General features: G+C 41.9%; 1 protein-coding gene across 1 annotated transcript in view; it reads right to left on the minus strand.

The window, feature by feature from the left end:
- EIF2AK4 (eukaryotic translation initiation factor 2 alpha kinase 4) overlaps positions 1 to 14,900 on the minus strand; it is a 72,474-nt gene that overhangs the window by 14,077 nt on the left and 43,497 nt on the right. The window contains exons 22-31 of the mRNA XM_019551342.1: positions 11,773 to 11,848; positions 10,838 to 10,959; positions 8,209 to 8,258; positions 7,909 to 8,077; positions 7,296 to 7,412; positions 4,364 to 4,429; positions 3,641 to 3,811; positions 1,046 to 1,180; positions 858 to 965; positions 71 to 199 (exon numbers count right to left, since the gene is read on the minus strand). Of these exons, the coding sequence (XP_019406887.1) occupies positions 71 to 199; positions 858 to 965; positions 1,046 to 1,180; positions 3,641 to 3,811; positions 4,364 to 4,429; positions 7,296 to 7,412; positions 7,909 to 8,077; positions 8,209 to 8,258; positions 10,838 to 10,959; positions 11,773 to 11,848 (1,143 nt within the window). The remainder of the gene's footprint in view (positions 1 to 70; positions 200 to 857; positions 966 to 1,045; positions 1,181 to 3,640; positions 3,812 to 4,363; positions 4,430 to 7,295; positions 7,413 to 7,908; positions 8,078 to 8,208; positions 8,259 to 10,837; positions 10,960 to 11,772; positions 11,849 to 14,900) is intronic.

The following is a 14,900-nucleotide window of genomic DNA, read 5'->3' on the forward strand; positions in this document are numbered from 1 at the left end:
GGGAACCTCAATAATACCAGCCCTATTAAAAATAATATACAGGTAACCAATAGGTAGACAGAAGCCTTACCTGGGACCAGTCATACATGATTTCAGCTGAAATTCCTGCAGTCCAGAGTTTCTGAACAATGTTAATGGCTCTCCCCATTGACATCTGTCCAACACTTACAACCAACAAATCACAGGAGCTAACAGTAACCTGAAAATAAGGCACACATGAGCAAGTTGTTAGATTATTGCTGGAGAGCACATGGAAACTTCTTCCTCTGCCCGGACAATCTGCAGTGCTGACTGACACTGCTGCATAACAAATTGATACGTTTTCCTTATATAAAATCTAATAATTAGGTGGTCATCTTATATTTGAGTAAATAAAGTTCATTAAAAGGAAGACTGTAATTCTTTGGACTTGTGTGAAGCAAGAGTGAGAGAAAGGGATGGTGGTTCTAGCTAGGTTTTTTGGGTAAATCTGATATCTTTTATTAGACCAACTAAAACAGTTAGAAAAATTCTTTGCAATCTTTTGGGTGCAAACATTTCTTTCTTTGAGATCTGAATCATTAAATAGACATCAAAAGGTATTTTAGCATTACCTGTCTCATTCCATTAAAGAACTAGCTTCTACATTTCAGTTTTCTGATGAATGTTTCCAGTTTTCACTGGAATGTTAAAATATCTGCATAAAAAGGAAGTAACAGGAAGCCTACTGCCTAAAGATTTCTGTTTACTATTTTAATATGGAATTACTTTAGAACCTATCAGACTCTCAATATTTCTTGTCTGTCTTTGGCTTCATATGGAATTACTGAAATCTCAGGAATAATAATAAAAAAAGTAAAGCAGGAGCTGAAACTTACAGAGTCCTCCATGCTGGAAACAGCAGTGGTAATTTTATCGATAGCTATACTGACTCCAACAGCAGAAGGAACTGGTCCTAGTGTTTGTGGCCCTCGAAACTGTGGAATCTGAGCAGACCAGAAATAGTTCTTTTAGAAAGATATCTAAAAATATATATAATTTAAAAAACACAAAGTTAAGTATGTACCAGGTGATCATATCTGCCTCCAGCTGCAAGGATTTCAGGAACCGTTCTTTGTCTCCGTTTGATGTATGCTATAAACTGAAAGATAACTCCATTGTGCTGCTGTACTTTGTATACCAGTCCCAAATTTATACAAACCTGGAAAATAGAAATAAACATTCCAAGCTTGCTAAGTGCTACAACAGTTCTGTCTATCCACTTCAGTATCTTAAATGGCATTGTACTGACTTTTCAAAACTTAACATAGAACCGCCAATGTGAGAAGATTAAGACAGAAAAGAGGACTGTGGTTAAAATAATGATCCCTGAAGAGTCAGGACGAAATCCAAAAATCAGAAAAAAAGAGGGATCTGAAATATTACAGGGAACTTGAATTACAACTCATTTAAACCCCAAATTGAAAACCTCTCAATATAAAGAGCCAGTTCCATTGTTTCTGTTTTGTACACTTAATTTTTAAACATAACAGCCCCTTTTCAGTAATATACAAAGAAAATGATTTTAGTCAAGAATTTAACTGAAATATAGTTTATTAAAAATGATTACAGTTATTTAGATCTAAATAATTTTAAGAAGAGCATCCTCTAATTCATAATAAAAGTGAAAGTACAGATCTAAAAACGGGGGTGTAGGTTGTAGCCGTGTTGGCCTAAGGACATAGGTAGACAAGGTTCTTTGGGTGAGTCTGATATCTTTTATTAGACCAACTTAAATAGTTGGAAAACAATTTTTAAGCAAGCTTTCAGGTTCAAAAACCCTTTGTTAGGCTGAGGAAGTTTCAGCAGTTGGTGTGCACTCTTCGTGGATGAAATGAAAAGTAAAGAAGCCAGAGGCTGGGCTGGTCTGCATACAAGACAGGCAGTCCGTGAAGATGGCAGTCAGTGAACGTGGTCTGTATTTTATCATTCTGAATACAGATCATCGTGTCTAAAAAGGAGACATTGGTGCTGGAGTATTCTAGAGAAAGTCGAATGGAGGGATGGTGACTGTTGAATTTCTGATGGAACTCAATCAGAGATTGCAGGTTTTCAGTCCAAATGATGAAGATGTCATCAATATATCTTAAGTATAGCAAAGATTTGATAGAATGAAAAACTGAAAAGGGTTAGACTGAAAACCTGCAATCTCTGATTGAGTTCCATCAGAAATTCAACAGTCACCATCCCTCCATTCGACTTTCTCTAGAATACTTCAGCACCAATGTCTCCTTTTTAGACTTCATGATCAGTATCCAGATAGACAAAATACAGACCAAGTAACCCACAGACCAACATACATATCTGCACAAAACCAGCAATCACCCTAAACACACCAAAAAAGCTGTGATATACAGCCAAGCCCTCAGACACCACTGAATTTGCAATGAAGAACACACCTGGGAGTGCCACCTCACCAATCTTAAAAAAGCTTTCACCCAACAAGGACACTCCTCCAGAGAGATAGATTGCACATTTGAAAGAGCCACCGGGATACCATGTGAAGAACTGGTGCAGTACAGAAGAAAACTCCCCACAAATCGCACACTGCTGGTTATGACATATCACCCTTCCCTTGAACGCGTACAGAAAATCCTCTAAACTGCAACCCATACTAGAAAGAGACCCTATTCTTAAAGAGATCTTCTCAGAGCCACCCATCCTAGCCTTCAAACAAGCACTGAACCTCACTAACCTCATCACCAGAAGCAAACTTCCTCAGGCCCAGAACATACCAAATGGATCCAGACCATGCCATGACAAGACATGGAAAACCTGCCAACACATCTCCACCAGACCCACAATTACTACACCCCACAGCAAAGCCATCAGCTGCACCTCCAGAAATGTAATATATCTCATCCAATGCACCAAATGCCCTGATGGAAAATACCTAGGAGAGACCAAACAACAACTGCACACCAGAATGAACACACACCGGAAATCTGTCAAAGATAGGAATACTCAATTATCTGTGAGGGCACATTTCTCACAAGAAAACCACTCTCTCTCCAATCTCTCAGTCCTGATCCTCAAAGGAAGCTTACAAAACACTTCCCAGAGATGAGCCTATGAACTCTACTTCATCAACCTCCTGGACACTAAAAATCATGGACTAAATATAGACACTGGATTTATGACACATATATAACCTGCCTGACATCTGACTCCCCAGGTACTTCTCCACTATTCATCCCCCTTCTCCCCCCCACCCAGATTGACAACTCAGTCTACATCTTCAGTGACTGCCTGTCTTGTATGCATACTAGCCCAGCCTCTGGCTTCTTTACTTTTCATTCCATCCACGAAGAGTTCACACCAACTGCTGAAACTTCCTCAGCCTGACAAAGGGTTTTTGAACCCGAAAGCTTGCTTAAAAATTGTTTTCCAACTATTTAAATTGGTCTAATAAAAGGTACCAGATTCACCCTAAGAACCCTGTCGATCTAGAAATGGGTCATTTTTAATAGTCATCTTACGCAGTCCCACAAGTTGATGGTGCCTGCTCTGTGCTCAAGGTTATGAGCGGTTTGGTTCCTAGGGAAACGTTTAGGAAGAGCAATTCTGTTTCCAAATTTATAAATCAATCAATTTAACCAGAATTCTTTAAAAATAAACAAACCTGAAGTTTTATGCCAAACTGCTTTAAGCGACTTATGACTTCCTCTAAGTCTTTCATGCCATGCTTCACCAGCTGTGTGACACCTGTTTTTCGTTTTATCATTGTGTTTAGAATTGGGAATATGCTGCTTAACTCTCCCTTCTGCTCAATGAATCTGTAGAGTTGACAAAGCTGAAAATTGAAAAAGATAATGCTATACACATACTTGAACAAGAGGAATCCAACCACAGCACCCAACTTGGGATGGGACAGAGAGAAATCTATTATTTTTCCTTGTTTTGCACACAGGTCTACTACTTTATTAGTTAACTCGAGCGCACACAGAATGTCTGAAAGTTGGAAGGTGAAGGTCTATCTCCACCCAGGCTTTAGAGCTATGCATCTAATTTTGCAGAATCTGATTTTAGAACACCACACACCATTTTTCTTACGGAGATTTTAATTCACAATGTTTTATTTAATTCCAAACATTTGCATAATTTGAAACACTAATATTCAAAGCATGGGAAAAACCTGGAAAACAGGAATGCTGATACAGGGTGATAGTGGACCCTTCCCACAGTGATAAAACAGTAAAGAGACTAATATAATTCTAGCTGCAAAAGAGAGAGGCATTTTTCTCTTCAGGGACTGCATGGTCTTAGTAGAGGTTTTATGGAAATTAAGGTACCACAGACTTATAGGAAGCTGTCAGGAAATATAAAGCTTAATTGAAATACTTACACTATTTGGTGACAAAGAAAGATTGCAAAATTTGGCTTCCACTTCTCTTTTAGTTAGCTTTTCAGTCTAAAGCAAAACAAATCATCATGCATCAGCAGATTTAAAAAAAATCAATTTTGATAAAAAAAGTATTCATCAAATTGTTGGAGACAAGGATTAAGACATAACTGCTAAGGGTTTTTTTCCTCCTTTTAAGATGTCTTCTTCAAAAGTGCAATAACCCTCTGAAACCTCCCTGTAAGAATGGCAAAACTGAAGTTCTGTATTTGTCTCTGAATGCCACTTTCACTTTGGTCACTTTACAACAAAAAAGTTCATACAAAAAAAAAAATCAACTTTTGCTAAAAGTTTTAATAGTAATTAATGCTAAACAAATATTTATATGAGCTTGTAAAAGCCAATATGGAAAGCTCTTGTAGGTATTTAAACATCCCTCTAGCATTTTTAATATGAAGTTCATTCCATTTTCTCTCATCTGACTGAGCAATGTGAATAGCAAAAACTATGAAAAATATGAAACTGTTTAAATAACAGGAACACTTTCTTCAACTCTCCTTTCTGCTCAGTACATCTGTAGAGTCAGAGCTAAATTAAAATCAGTTATGTTAATGTATGCTAGAACAGAGTGCACCTAATTCACAATATAGCACTTTATGTTGGACAGTGAGGCCCCCTCTACATGTTACGGTTATTGTGCAATTAACTAGTTAACTGCATAATTAACTGAGACCAGCTACATGTGAAAAGCACCTATCACACTATTAAAAGCTCCACAAAGCTATACAGTTAGACCTCGAAAATATGTAGTAACTTTGTAGCATGAACTGAACTAATGTTGTTAACACAGAGTGTAATAATAGTAAAATATAACCATGCTAGTTTTGTCCTGTAAGCAACTTGAAAACTCCATTTTGCATCCTTCTGCTTGATGTAAGTGAATGAACTCTGCATAGCCTTTATGTATGACTGTGTGCAAAAGAGTGAATGGTGAAAGAATGTCAGAGATGGGAGAAGAAGATTTAACTGCGTATGTAAGCAACAAGGCGCCAAATGTAAGTTACCAGCCAGTAACTAACTAACAAACAGCTGAAGAATCTCTTTGAACCTTGAGGGCACAAAGGAAATAACAGAAGAAAAAATTCTGCAAGATGGGCAACAAGAACATTCCAATGCTAAGATAAGCTGAAGACAAAAAAAGAACAGCCACAAAAACAAAAGCTGGGTATAGAAAAAGCCCAAAGCACTGAAACAAAGGATGCCAATCCCTATAAGAGAACACTTTTGAAAATGCCAAGTTGGACAAGTCTCTTTCTCTACTGCTGTTTCATTGGAGCACAAATGCATCTGTTCACCTCGCTCCAGCTGTTATCTTTAAATCTGCTATCTTCAAATCATCATCATTTACTCAATAAGCCTAGGTTGGCCACCCTGGGCTGATACTGAGCAACTGTTGCTGGTAACTATATCTGGTGTATGTGTAAATGAAATAGTTGTCTTGTGTATGTGTATGGCTGTGTGTAATGTTGTGTATGATGATCCGTGTGTGTTTGTATGAATAGTGTGCCCGAACCTCTATATGTAACTCATGTCATCAATAAATGCAGCACCTTGCCTTTATAAAGTCTCACTCATGATTTGAGCAATTGGCAATCTGTGTAACTTAAAGGTGAATAACAACCAGCTATACATTTGCACATGTAGCAAGGAATACACTGTGTAACAGCAATCTGCCAGTCCTCCGGCATCCCTGGGTACATTACCCCTGTCCAGCGTAAACTTCTCTGAAAAAGAACGTGGAGGAAACCCCTGCTCTAGAATAGCTTTGGGCCCTAGGGTCATTCCTCCTACTCAGCAGCAACCAACAGAAATACCATGCCCTGCCTGTAGCGGGCAAACTGAGTTATGCTCAGGCTCTTAGCATAACTTTAGGCCTTCCCGGATCTAAGCAATTAAATTGTACGAAGTGCTTTATAAGGCACTGGGAGAAATGAGTGCTGTGATTGGTATGGTGGGCTAACCAGGTACAGTAGTTTCCCTAAAAGGAAAGAAAACCAAACATAGAATAGGATTGGAGTATCTCATCTAAAAAGATGAGGTAAGACATTTGAGAATTGGACAGTTTGAGATGAGAAAGTTACAAACAAAGAGACAGTGTGTGTTTATGTTGCTACCCTGGCAAGACAGGAGCAGACTTGGAATTCTTGCTTTGAGTAACAAGGAATTCAGAAACTAACATCCCACACACCCAGCAGAGGATATGAGACTGGTACCACTGAAGGTCGCTGTTTTAGTGTCTAAAGAACTGCTTGCCAGGTCCTATTACAAGAAAGAATACTTGTAATGAGCCTAGAGGTTACTAAATAAAGTTCACTTGATACCAAACTGGACAAGGGGCCATGTCAATCCTTAGGGGTCTGTGGTAAAAGGAATCCTGGGGCAACACTGCCCCCACTCCCCGTGCAAACACAGAGCAGATGAGTAGAGACACCCCTGCCACAGTGAACTTAGTAGAGTCATTTACTTATTTCAGTGGTGCTGCTGACCAGTGAGAGCTCCCCCGGCTGGTCAGCAACCACAGTGCAAACTGTTATTCCTTTTTTCCCTCTTCCTGACAACCTGTCCTTTGCAGGTGCAGCCCATGGACATGCTGCAATGTCTTCATTGTGCAAGGAAGGCAATGCTGTGACTGGGACAACATCTATTCTAGAGCCACCCTGAAGGTCTATACCATGTACACTTGTTTTACAGAGGGACCAACTGCTACTTAATAACCTGGGGAATGGAGGGGCACCAAGACGTCAGAAAGTTGAACAGTGAAAGTCAGCTTCATTTTTGAAAAATATGAACTGATGGGAAAAATGAATGAAATGTTTTATTAAGCATTCCACATTTGAATTTTTAAACTAAATTTTGCATTTGTCACTAATCTTACCACAACATCATACAGAATGATGTAAACTTGATTGAGTTTATCTTCTGGTATTCCACAGTGCAAGAGTATAGCTTTCAATAAGGCAGTGTGGTTCAGGTAGATGCTGTAGTTTCTTTCCTAAAAGAGGAAAAATACAATATTTTATGGGCATTTCAAAATGTAAAATATCTTTTCACTTTTACCCAGACTAATTCTGAACTTCCCTGTTATCTTAGTTTCCCCTCTGTACAGTCCAGAGTTGGTAAAATTTGTGCCCTTTTTTAACACCAACTTCAGTATCAGAATCAAGAGAGAAACATTCCCTTGAAGGAAGAGAGCCATTATATTTCAAGTGTTCTACTACGACATCCTTTGCAAAACAACTTACTGTTCACCGGAAATATAATTTGCAAAACATTTTTCAGTCACAGTGGTTCAGTTTTCAATTTTTATCAAAAGTCAAAACACAAAAATGTTTTCATTGGCAGATAAAAATGGTCTCTCTTAGTAGTCATCTTTGCTGGCATATTGCCTTATTTATAATCTCCTCTCCAACAAAACAACACATTATCATAAAAGTAGCTAGAGAAAGAAAAACAATATACTAGTCAGCAGAGCAGAGTGGAGGAACAACCTGCAGAACTGGAAATTCATGGATGATTTCCGAAATGGCATAGATTGCTTCTGCAATAGGTAAAAAGATATTTCCAGTGGAAGTGACAATGTCAAATGCACATTCTAGGAGTTCTTTGGGGTGACAACGATCTAATCTCCGAGGCCTGAAAACTCGTTCTATACAATACCTACAAAAAAACAAAAGGATAAATAAATACCTATAGAGCAGTCATTGCGTTGAACAGTTATGTGAGCAATGGACAAATGTTAAACCTTTTTTGGATGAATAGGTATTATCCCTCTCAGCCATTTCCCTTACCTTTTCAAGTTTGATATACTATTTCTAGCTACAAATCTTGCAAAAGGAATCTGTAAACACAAAAAGACGGTTGAGATATTACATTATACATACACATATGTGTGTGTGTGTACACACACACACGCGCGCGCACACGCTTACACATACAACTTCATTCTGACTTGTGCTCTTAGAATAACATGGAATTATACACTATACAGTTACCCCTTTATCCTCTCATCTGTAATAGTCTCTAAAAGTATTTAAGTAGCTGTAAGTATCTTAGATGTATTTTCTAGGAAAATGCTATTTCATCCTTTACACAGACATGGGGAAAGAAGCACAAGATTTGCACCCAAAAAGCAAATGCAGGGCACTATCCAAAAGAAGTAGCCATGCTCAGTTCCAAGTGATGTATTAGGAAGTTATAAACTGCAGTACCAAGCCAGTGCTGCTGGGTCCACAATATCCTCAGGAATCACTACTTCCAGCAAGAAGACCAAGACCATGAGGGCCCTGCCTATCAGATACTTAGATTTTCCTTTTATTCCAGTGGTATCACATTGGCTTAAAACTAGCGTGGCAGTGGGGAAAATAAGACTTTTTACCTACCATTTATGAAGAAAGACATTTTAAAGCAGGATGGGGAACATCTGGCCCACAGGCTGGATAAAGGTGGCCAAGGACTCCATTTCCAAGCTGCCCCTGCCTGCACGGCTTGTGCCAGTCTCCATGGAGACCCCAGTCTCAGCCATGCCATCAGCAGGCATGGCAGAGTAGCACGGGGCTACTCCAGCACTGCTAGGATCTCGTGGCAGGGGCAGCTTGCTTCGGAGCCAGGGCAGAGCCACGATCTGTAGCCTGCACGCTCCGGGCAGGGGTATGCATGCAGGGAATCATGGCTCTGCCCTGGATCCAGACAGGGTGTCACTGCTGCAAGAAGCTGGGGCAGAGCCACAATTCTCTGCGTGCATGCCCCTGCCCAGAGCATGCAAGCTACAGATTGTGGCTCTGCCCTGGCTCTGGAGCAAGCTGTCCCGCTGCAAGATCCCCACAGCTCTGGAGCAGCTTCCGGCGCTGATCTGCTGCACACACTGCTGGCGTGGCTGAGGCTGGGGTCTCCATGGTGCCCAGCACAAGCTGTGCAGGCAGGGGTGGCTGGGAAATGAAGTCCCTGGCCAACCACATCCAGCCAGTGGCCTGGGGGTTCCCCATCCCTGCTTTAAAGGCTTCTAGCCTGCACTTCTACTTATAGAAGTGTAAGCTGGCAATCAAGTAGAAGCTAAAAAAAGAAGTTTGTGAAGAACTATTTGGATAACAATTACAGAGGAAGAAAGAAAACTGACAAGGACACAGTTAAAAAATGCAATCTGATACTATACACTGTACTGATCTAGAATGACAAGCAGCTGTGATGTTCTGCAGTAGCAAATTATGATCATCATCATTAATAATAATAATAATAATAATGTGGTTCCTGGAACTGCTATGTACACATGACACACAAAAGCGAACATTTCAAGATGACAAACCGTTCAGTCTCAGCAAAGAAAGAACCATCTTGTTTAAAGGGCAGACCTTGTCAGAGGAGAGAAAAAGGGACTGTAATGGGCAGGTGGAACCTGCACACAACCCCTCTATCTTGGACCTTCATCAGAGAAGCCTCTTTTCTGCTGTAGCTTTCACAGGCAGGGAAAAAAAAATGTCCCTACTAACTTTCACTATAAAAAGTCAAGGTCATCTGGAAATATCTTGTCACTTTAGTTTCATAGCCAGTTTAGCAAAGTGTCATTTTATACTTGATTTTTGTAAAATGATCAGCTAAACCACAAAAGGGTAAACTGAGTTATTTAATTGACATCTAGAGCAGTTACTGCCTAGCGGCATTGGAGAAAATCTATGATCTGACTGGAAGGAGGGGATGGTGACAGTAATTCTACTGGCATACTGTAGACCAGCCTGCAGTCTTCCTCTGAAACAGCATCACTAAGGATCTGTTGAGAGCAGTTGTGAGTGCGGCTGCAAGAACAACAATGCATATATACATATGGTACAGTACATATATATGGTAAACAAAAGACTAGAGGACATTATTATCGCGAGTTATATGTGTGAAGGAATGGACCATAAAGGAGTGAATGAAATCTTTTTCCTCATATAGGTGCATGTGAAGGGAAAACAAAACGAAACCTTAACACTGTCACACACCACATCTATTAATTAGGTGTTTTTCTTAAATATAGTTTTTTAGAATGGAAAAAGCAGAAGCACTTTTCAGTAATTTGTTTTTCTTCTACTTGGAGGTTCTTTGGGATGTTTACTACTAAAGACAAATGCAGGCACAGATCTGACTGGACATGCTTCCTTGGCGTTATGACTATAGTTTGATCATGATGAAAAAAGTAGAGCTTGTACGGGCTACTTTTCTCAAGTGGCCCTTTTCCTGTCCTTCTTCCCTACTTGATCAGATAGTCATCAAAGAAGGCAAACTGCATCCAAGGGAAGATAGGAAGGGACCTGCATCACAAAATCTCTGGTAACGGGGAGATAAAAGGGGAATCCTGTTCCAAAATCTTGATGCACAAATCAAATAAAACAACAGAAACAATTTCCCAAACCCAGCTTAAAATATAAAGAGTATACAACTTGCCCTGAGATCATAAGGCAGCATCACCAGCATCCCACTGTGATCCATGAAATATGAAGCTTCATTATGTTCATACAGTTTCCTATTTCTAGGCATTAGCAGTGGGGTGGGTAACTTGATAGCTCCTGCACAACATTGATAAAACAGTATTAGCACTTGTAAAAGATCCCAGACTTTGTTTCTTTGCTTAAATTACTATTAAGGAAATACTAACTATTACTACCTGGCTTTAATCTACATCAGCAGGGCTCAACCTCTGGCCCACAAGGCTCCTCACAGCTCTGGAAATTGGGCAACAGGGGAGCAGTGGCAGCGCTAACTGCCACTAACCTGCTGCCTAATTTCCAAACCTGTGGGGAGCTCTGAAAGCTGGATATTGTCGGCCTGCACACTAGATCATAACAGCCTGAAGTTGGGCAGGTGCAAGGGGTTACTCTGTGGCCAGATTGGGGCACATTAAATCACAGCTGCGAACTGACCCCAAGTGCTGACCCTGTATAGGATCCAGCATGTAGCCCAATCCTATGCCACTCATGTGGCCCAGAAGGCTGGAAGGTTGGACACTAGTGTTATACACAGTCACCTAAATAATACTTATAAAGAAACTCCTCCTTTAAATAGCTTTGCAGTGTTGGTCATCAGAACAAGACAATTCAGTATACATTGAAAGACACGGGACTTAACTGGACTAAGATCTGAAAACCTCAGCATAGCCCACATAAGAGCTGAAATTTAAAGCTAGTTTCTCATATGTAAAAATAAAAAGTTTTAAAACCTCAACAATATGCATCTATTGGCCAATACAACCTTGCGTCTAATTTGCTAGTACTGAAATCACTGTACTAACAAAAGTCTCTATATAAGGGACTTCTCTAAATCTCTTATATACAAAGTTATGCCTTAGGGAAAAAATAAGGAAGACCTGTAAATAAACTCACCGTGTCTTTTAAAGATCCGGCTGACAGTCTCACACACGTGCTGCTGTATCTTAGTTGCCCGAATCGAAAAACTACCCTGCAAGCAAAAATCCCTTTAAAGAAGTAGCACTTATACACAGACTTAGATGCAGAAATCACCATATGGACTTCTGTATTTACTCAAATATAAGATGAGGTCTCTCCCCCCACCACCCTCAATCAGCATGGGTGAAAAAAGCTCCTCATCTTATAATTGCATACAATGAAACCTCATTAAATACACTGTCTATCCCTTAAACTGCTGCCTAAAGCAGCATGTGCTCAGTAATGCAAATCAACTATGAAGTTGACTAAAATAAAGCCAACACTGAACAAGACTTTAAAATACTCGGCCCATGTTAGTATGGACCTACCAAATTCATGGTGGATGTGGGCTGAGCAGCAGTTCCTTTCATTTTGCAGGATCCCCTGTATGTTCCCTTCTCCCCCAACAACTGGCGGAGGAGCCCTGCCACTCACTTATGATCAGCAGTGAGGCGAAAACTGTGGTTTTAAATATGGTTTTTCCCTCCTAGCCAGTCAGCAACAAGCAGCAGGGCCACTGGGGCCCCTCAGGCAATCAGCAATGGGAGGGCAAGGAGGGGGCATGGGAGAATCTGGAAAATTAAAAGAGCTGCCTCACAGCCCACTTCCACCATGATTTCAGTAGGTCCCTAACAATATTAGGCAAGCAAAGGATAGGTTAATGCAGTCCATCTGAATAAGACTAATGCCCATTGCGTGTAGTCCTTATCAATGCTCTTTTTCAAGTCATGGTGAACCACTACACTGCGTATATTTAGATTTCCTCTTCACTCCCACAGCCGAGCTGTGCCTTTCAATAATTCCTGTTTCTTCACAGCCTTAAATGTATGGCAAACATCACTAAACAGGGTACCAAACAGTTCACCCAGAATCCCTCCACTGCCCCCTCTCTCAGCTTGTAGCATATGATTAACAGGGATCCAGGTTTCCCGTTTCCCACAGAAAAACTGAGAAAAATGTGGATTTCCCCTTTTACACAAGAAAAATGCAGATTTTTCATTTCAATGGAGAAACACATGGATTTCGCATTTTTGCAAAGAGCTCTCTGCAGGCTGGCAGAGTCCCAGCCTCTAAGGGGCTGGGGAGAGCAGGAGGAAGCAGGGAGCACCATATGCATATATATGCACATGGCCACCAGACAGTCTGGAGAGCAGCTTCCGCAGGTAAGTCTGGCAGGGGAGGAAAAAGGGGGATTGAGGCCCCCATAGGGAAGGAGGAAGGGAGTTGAGAAGGGCTGGGACTGCTGCCCAGCTGAACAGTGCATGGGGCTTGGAGCCCAGGGCCCCGGCAGAGACTAGGATGGGGCCATGAGTGGCTCGTCTGGGGGGTGGAGGCAGTGGGGCCAGCTCCCTGCTCCTGTGTCCCAGATTTGTGCATGGGGTGGGCTACCCACTGCAGCCTCAGACTCCTCACCCTACTGCCCTTCCCCACAGCCTCCACAGCCGAGCAAGCAGGACTCGACACGGCAGGGCACAGCAGGGCTGGGTGGGGAAGCTGCTTGCCGCTGCAAGCCCCACATCACCCTGGTGAAGCACCCCATGCCTGCCTCGCAGCAGCAAGGGCAGAGTAGCGCCTCTTGCTGCTGCTGAGGCAGGCAGGGGACATGTCACCAGGGCAGCACAGAGCTCACAGAGGCCAGGAGCTTCCCTGCCCAGCCCTGCTCTGCCCTAGGGTGGCCATCATAGAAGACAGTCTGGTTGTCCTCTATCGATATGAAACCAGACTCCTCCATTTTTGAAGAGAAAAACAGAGGAAATAAAGGTGTTGGGTTTTGTATCAATAGAGGACAGAGTAGCAGAAAATCGGAATGTCCTCCATGATGGCTATCCTACTCTGCCCTGCTGCGCGGGGTCCCACCTGCTGGGCTGTGGATGCTGCGAGGAAGGGAAGCAGGCCAGGGAGCCCGAGGCTGCAGTGGGCAGCCCACCCCCATCTGGGGGGCATAGGTCTGGGGGGCACGGGTCCCCTCTAGCCCTCCAACAGGAGTGTACACAGTGGTGGAGAGCCAGCCCCCGCCCCCAAGCCCATAGCAGGCAGCCTGCACCTCTGCACCCATGGGCTCTGGCTGCACCCATGCCACCTATGGGGGAGAGGGGGCAAGGTTCTGTGCTCCATTGCAGCAGCTGCTGCCTCCCACAGCCAATAGCTGGGCCTTGGACCTGGGTCCCTGGCCCCATAACCCTGACAGCTGGGGGCCCCCTCCGGCAGAGCAGAGTGGGGGATGAAGACAGGGGGGAAGTGAGGGGCACCAGCAGGGCTGTGGCTTGAGAGTGAGGGGCCTAGACCTGTGTTCTGTGAGCTAAGGGGGCAGGGGAACTTTGATTTGTTATGATAATAAAATCCCCAAAAATCAATTAATTTTATGATAGTGACTGAGGCACTGGTTGGCTTCCATATTGCTTTAAAATTGTAAATATATCAATAAAACGTTATGTTTAATTGATACCTACATATACACACACACACACACACACACATTAGTGGCATTTAATTTTAATTGCAGATTTGGGGGGGTTTATTAGAGAATTTGCAATTTTTTATCAGAGAAAACCAGGATCCCTGATGATCAATGAAACCCCACCCCCGAGTTATTCTGCATCTCATCTGCATATACATTTTTAGAGGATCCCAGGATTTGTGACAAGAACACCCAATTCCAGTCATAAACATGGGCTAATTAGCCTTTGTGGTGGGTATCTGGAGACCACACATGCTGGGCAGTGCTGAGTTATGGGGTCACCATGGCTTGAAATAGTATGCATGGGGCAGAGACCCCCCACCCCCCAAATTTATTTTGCCTGCTGTAGCAGTAGGAGGGGAACAAATTCAAAGCAAACCTCCAATACATATGATTGTACATATGAAAATTATGCAAATGTATATATTTTCCATATGCAGAATGTAATTGTTGGGGGGGTGGTCTTATAATAATTCGAGTAAATAAGGTAAACGACCAGAGCAAGCCACAGTGGTTACTGTATCCAATGATATATATTCTGTCATTCTCTCCAAATACAGTCACTATTTTTATATGTTCATAAGTAATTAAAAACACACACCAAAAA

This window comes from Crocodylus porosus, unplaced genomic scaffold (assembly GCF_001723895.1).
Source record: "Crocodylus porosus isolate Cpor-Errol unplaced genomic scaffold, CroPor_comp1, whole genome shotgun sequence".
NCBI classification, from domain to species: Eukaryota; Metazoa; Chordata; order Crocodylia; family Crocodylidae; genus Crocodylus; species Crocodylus porosus.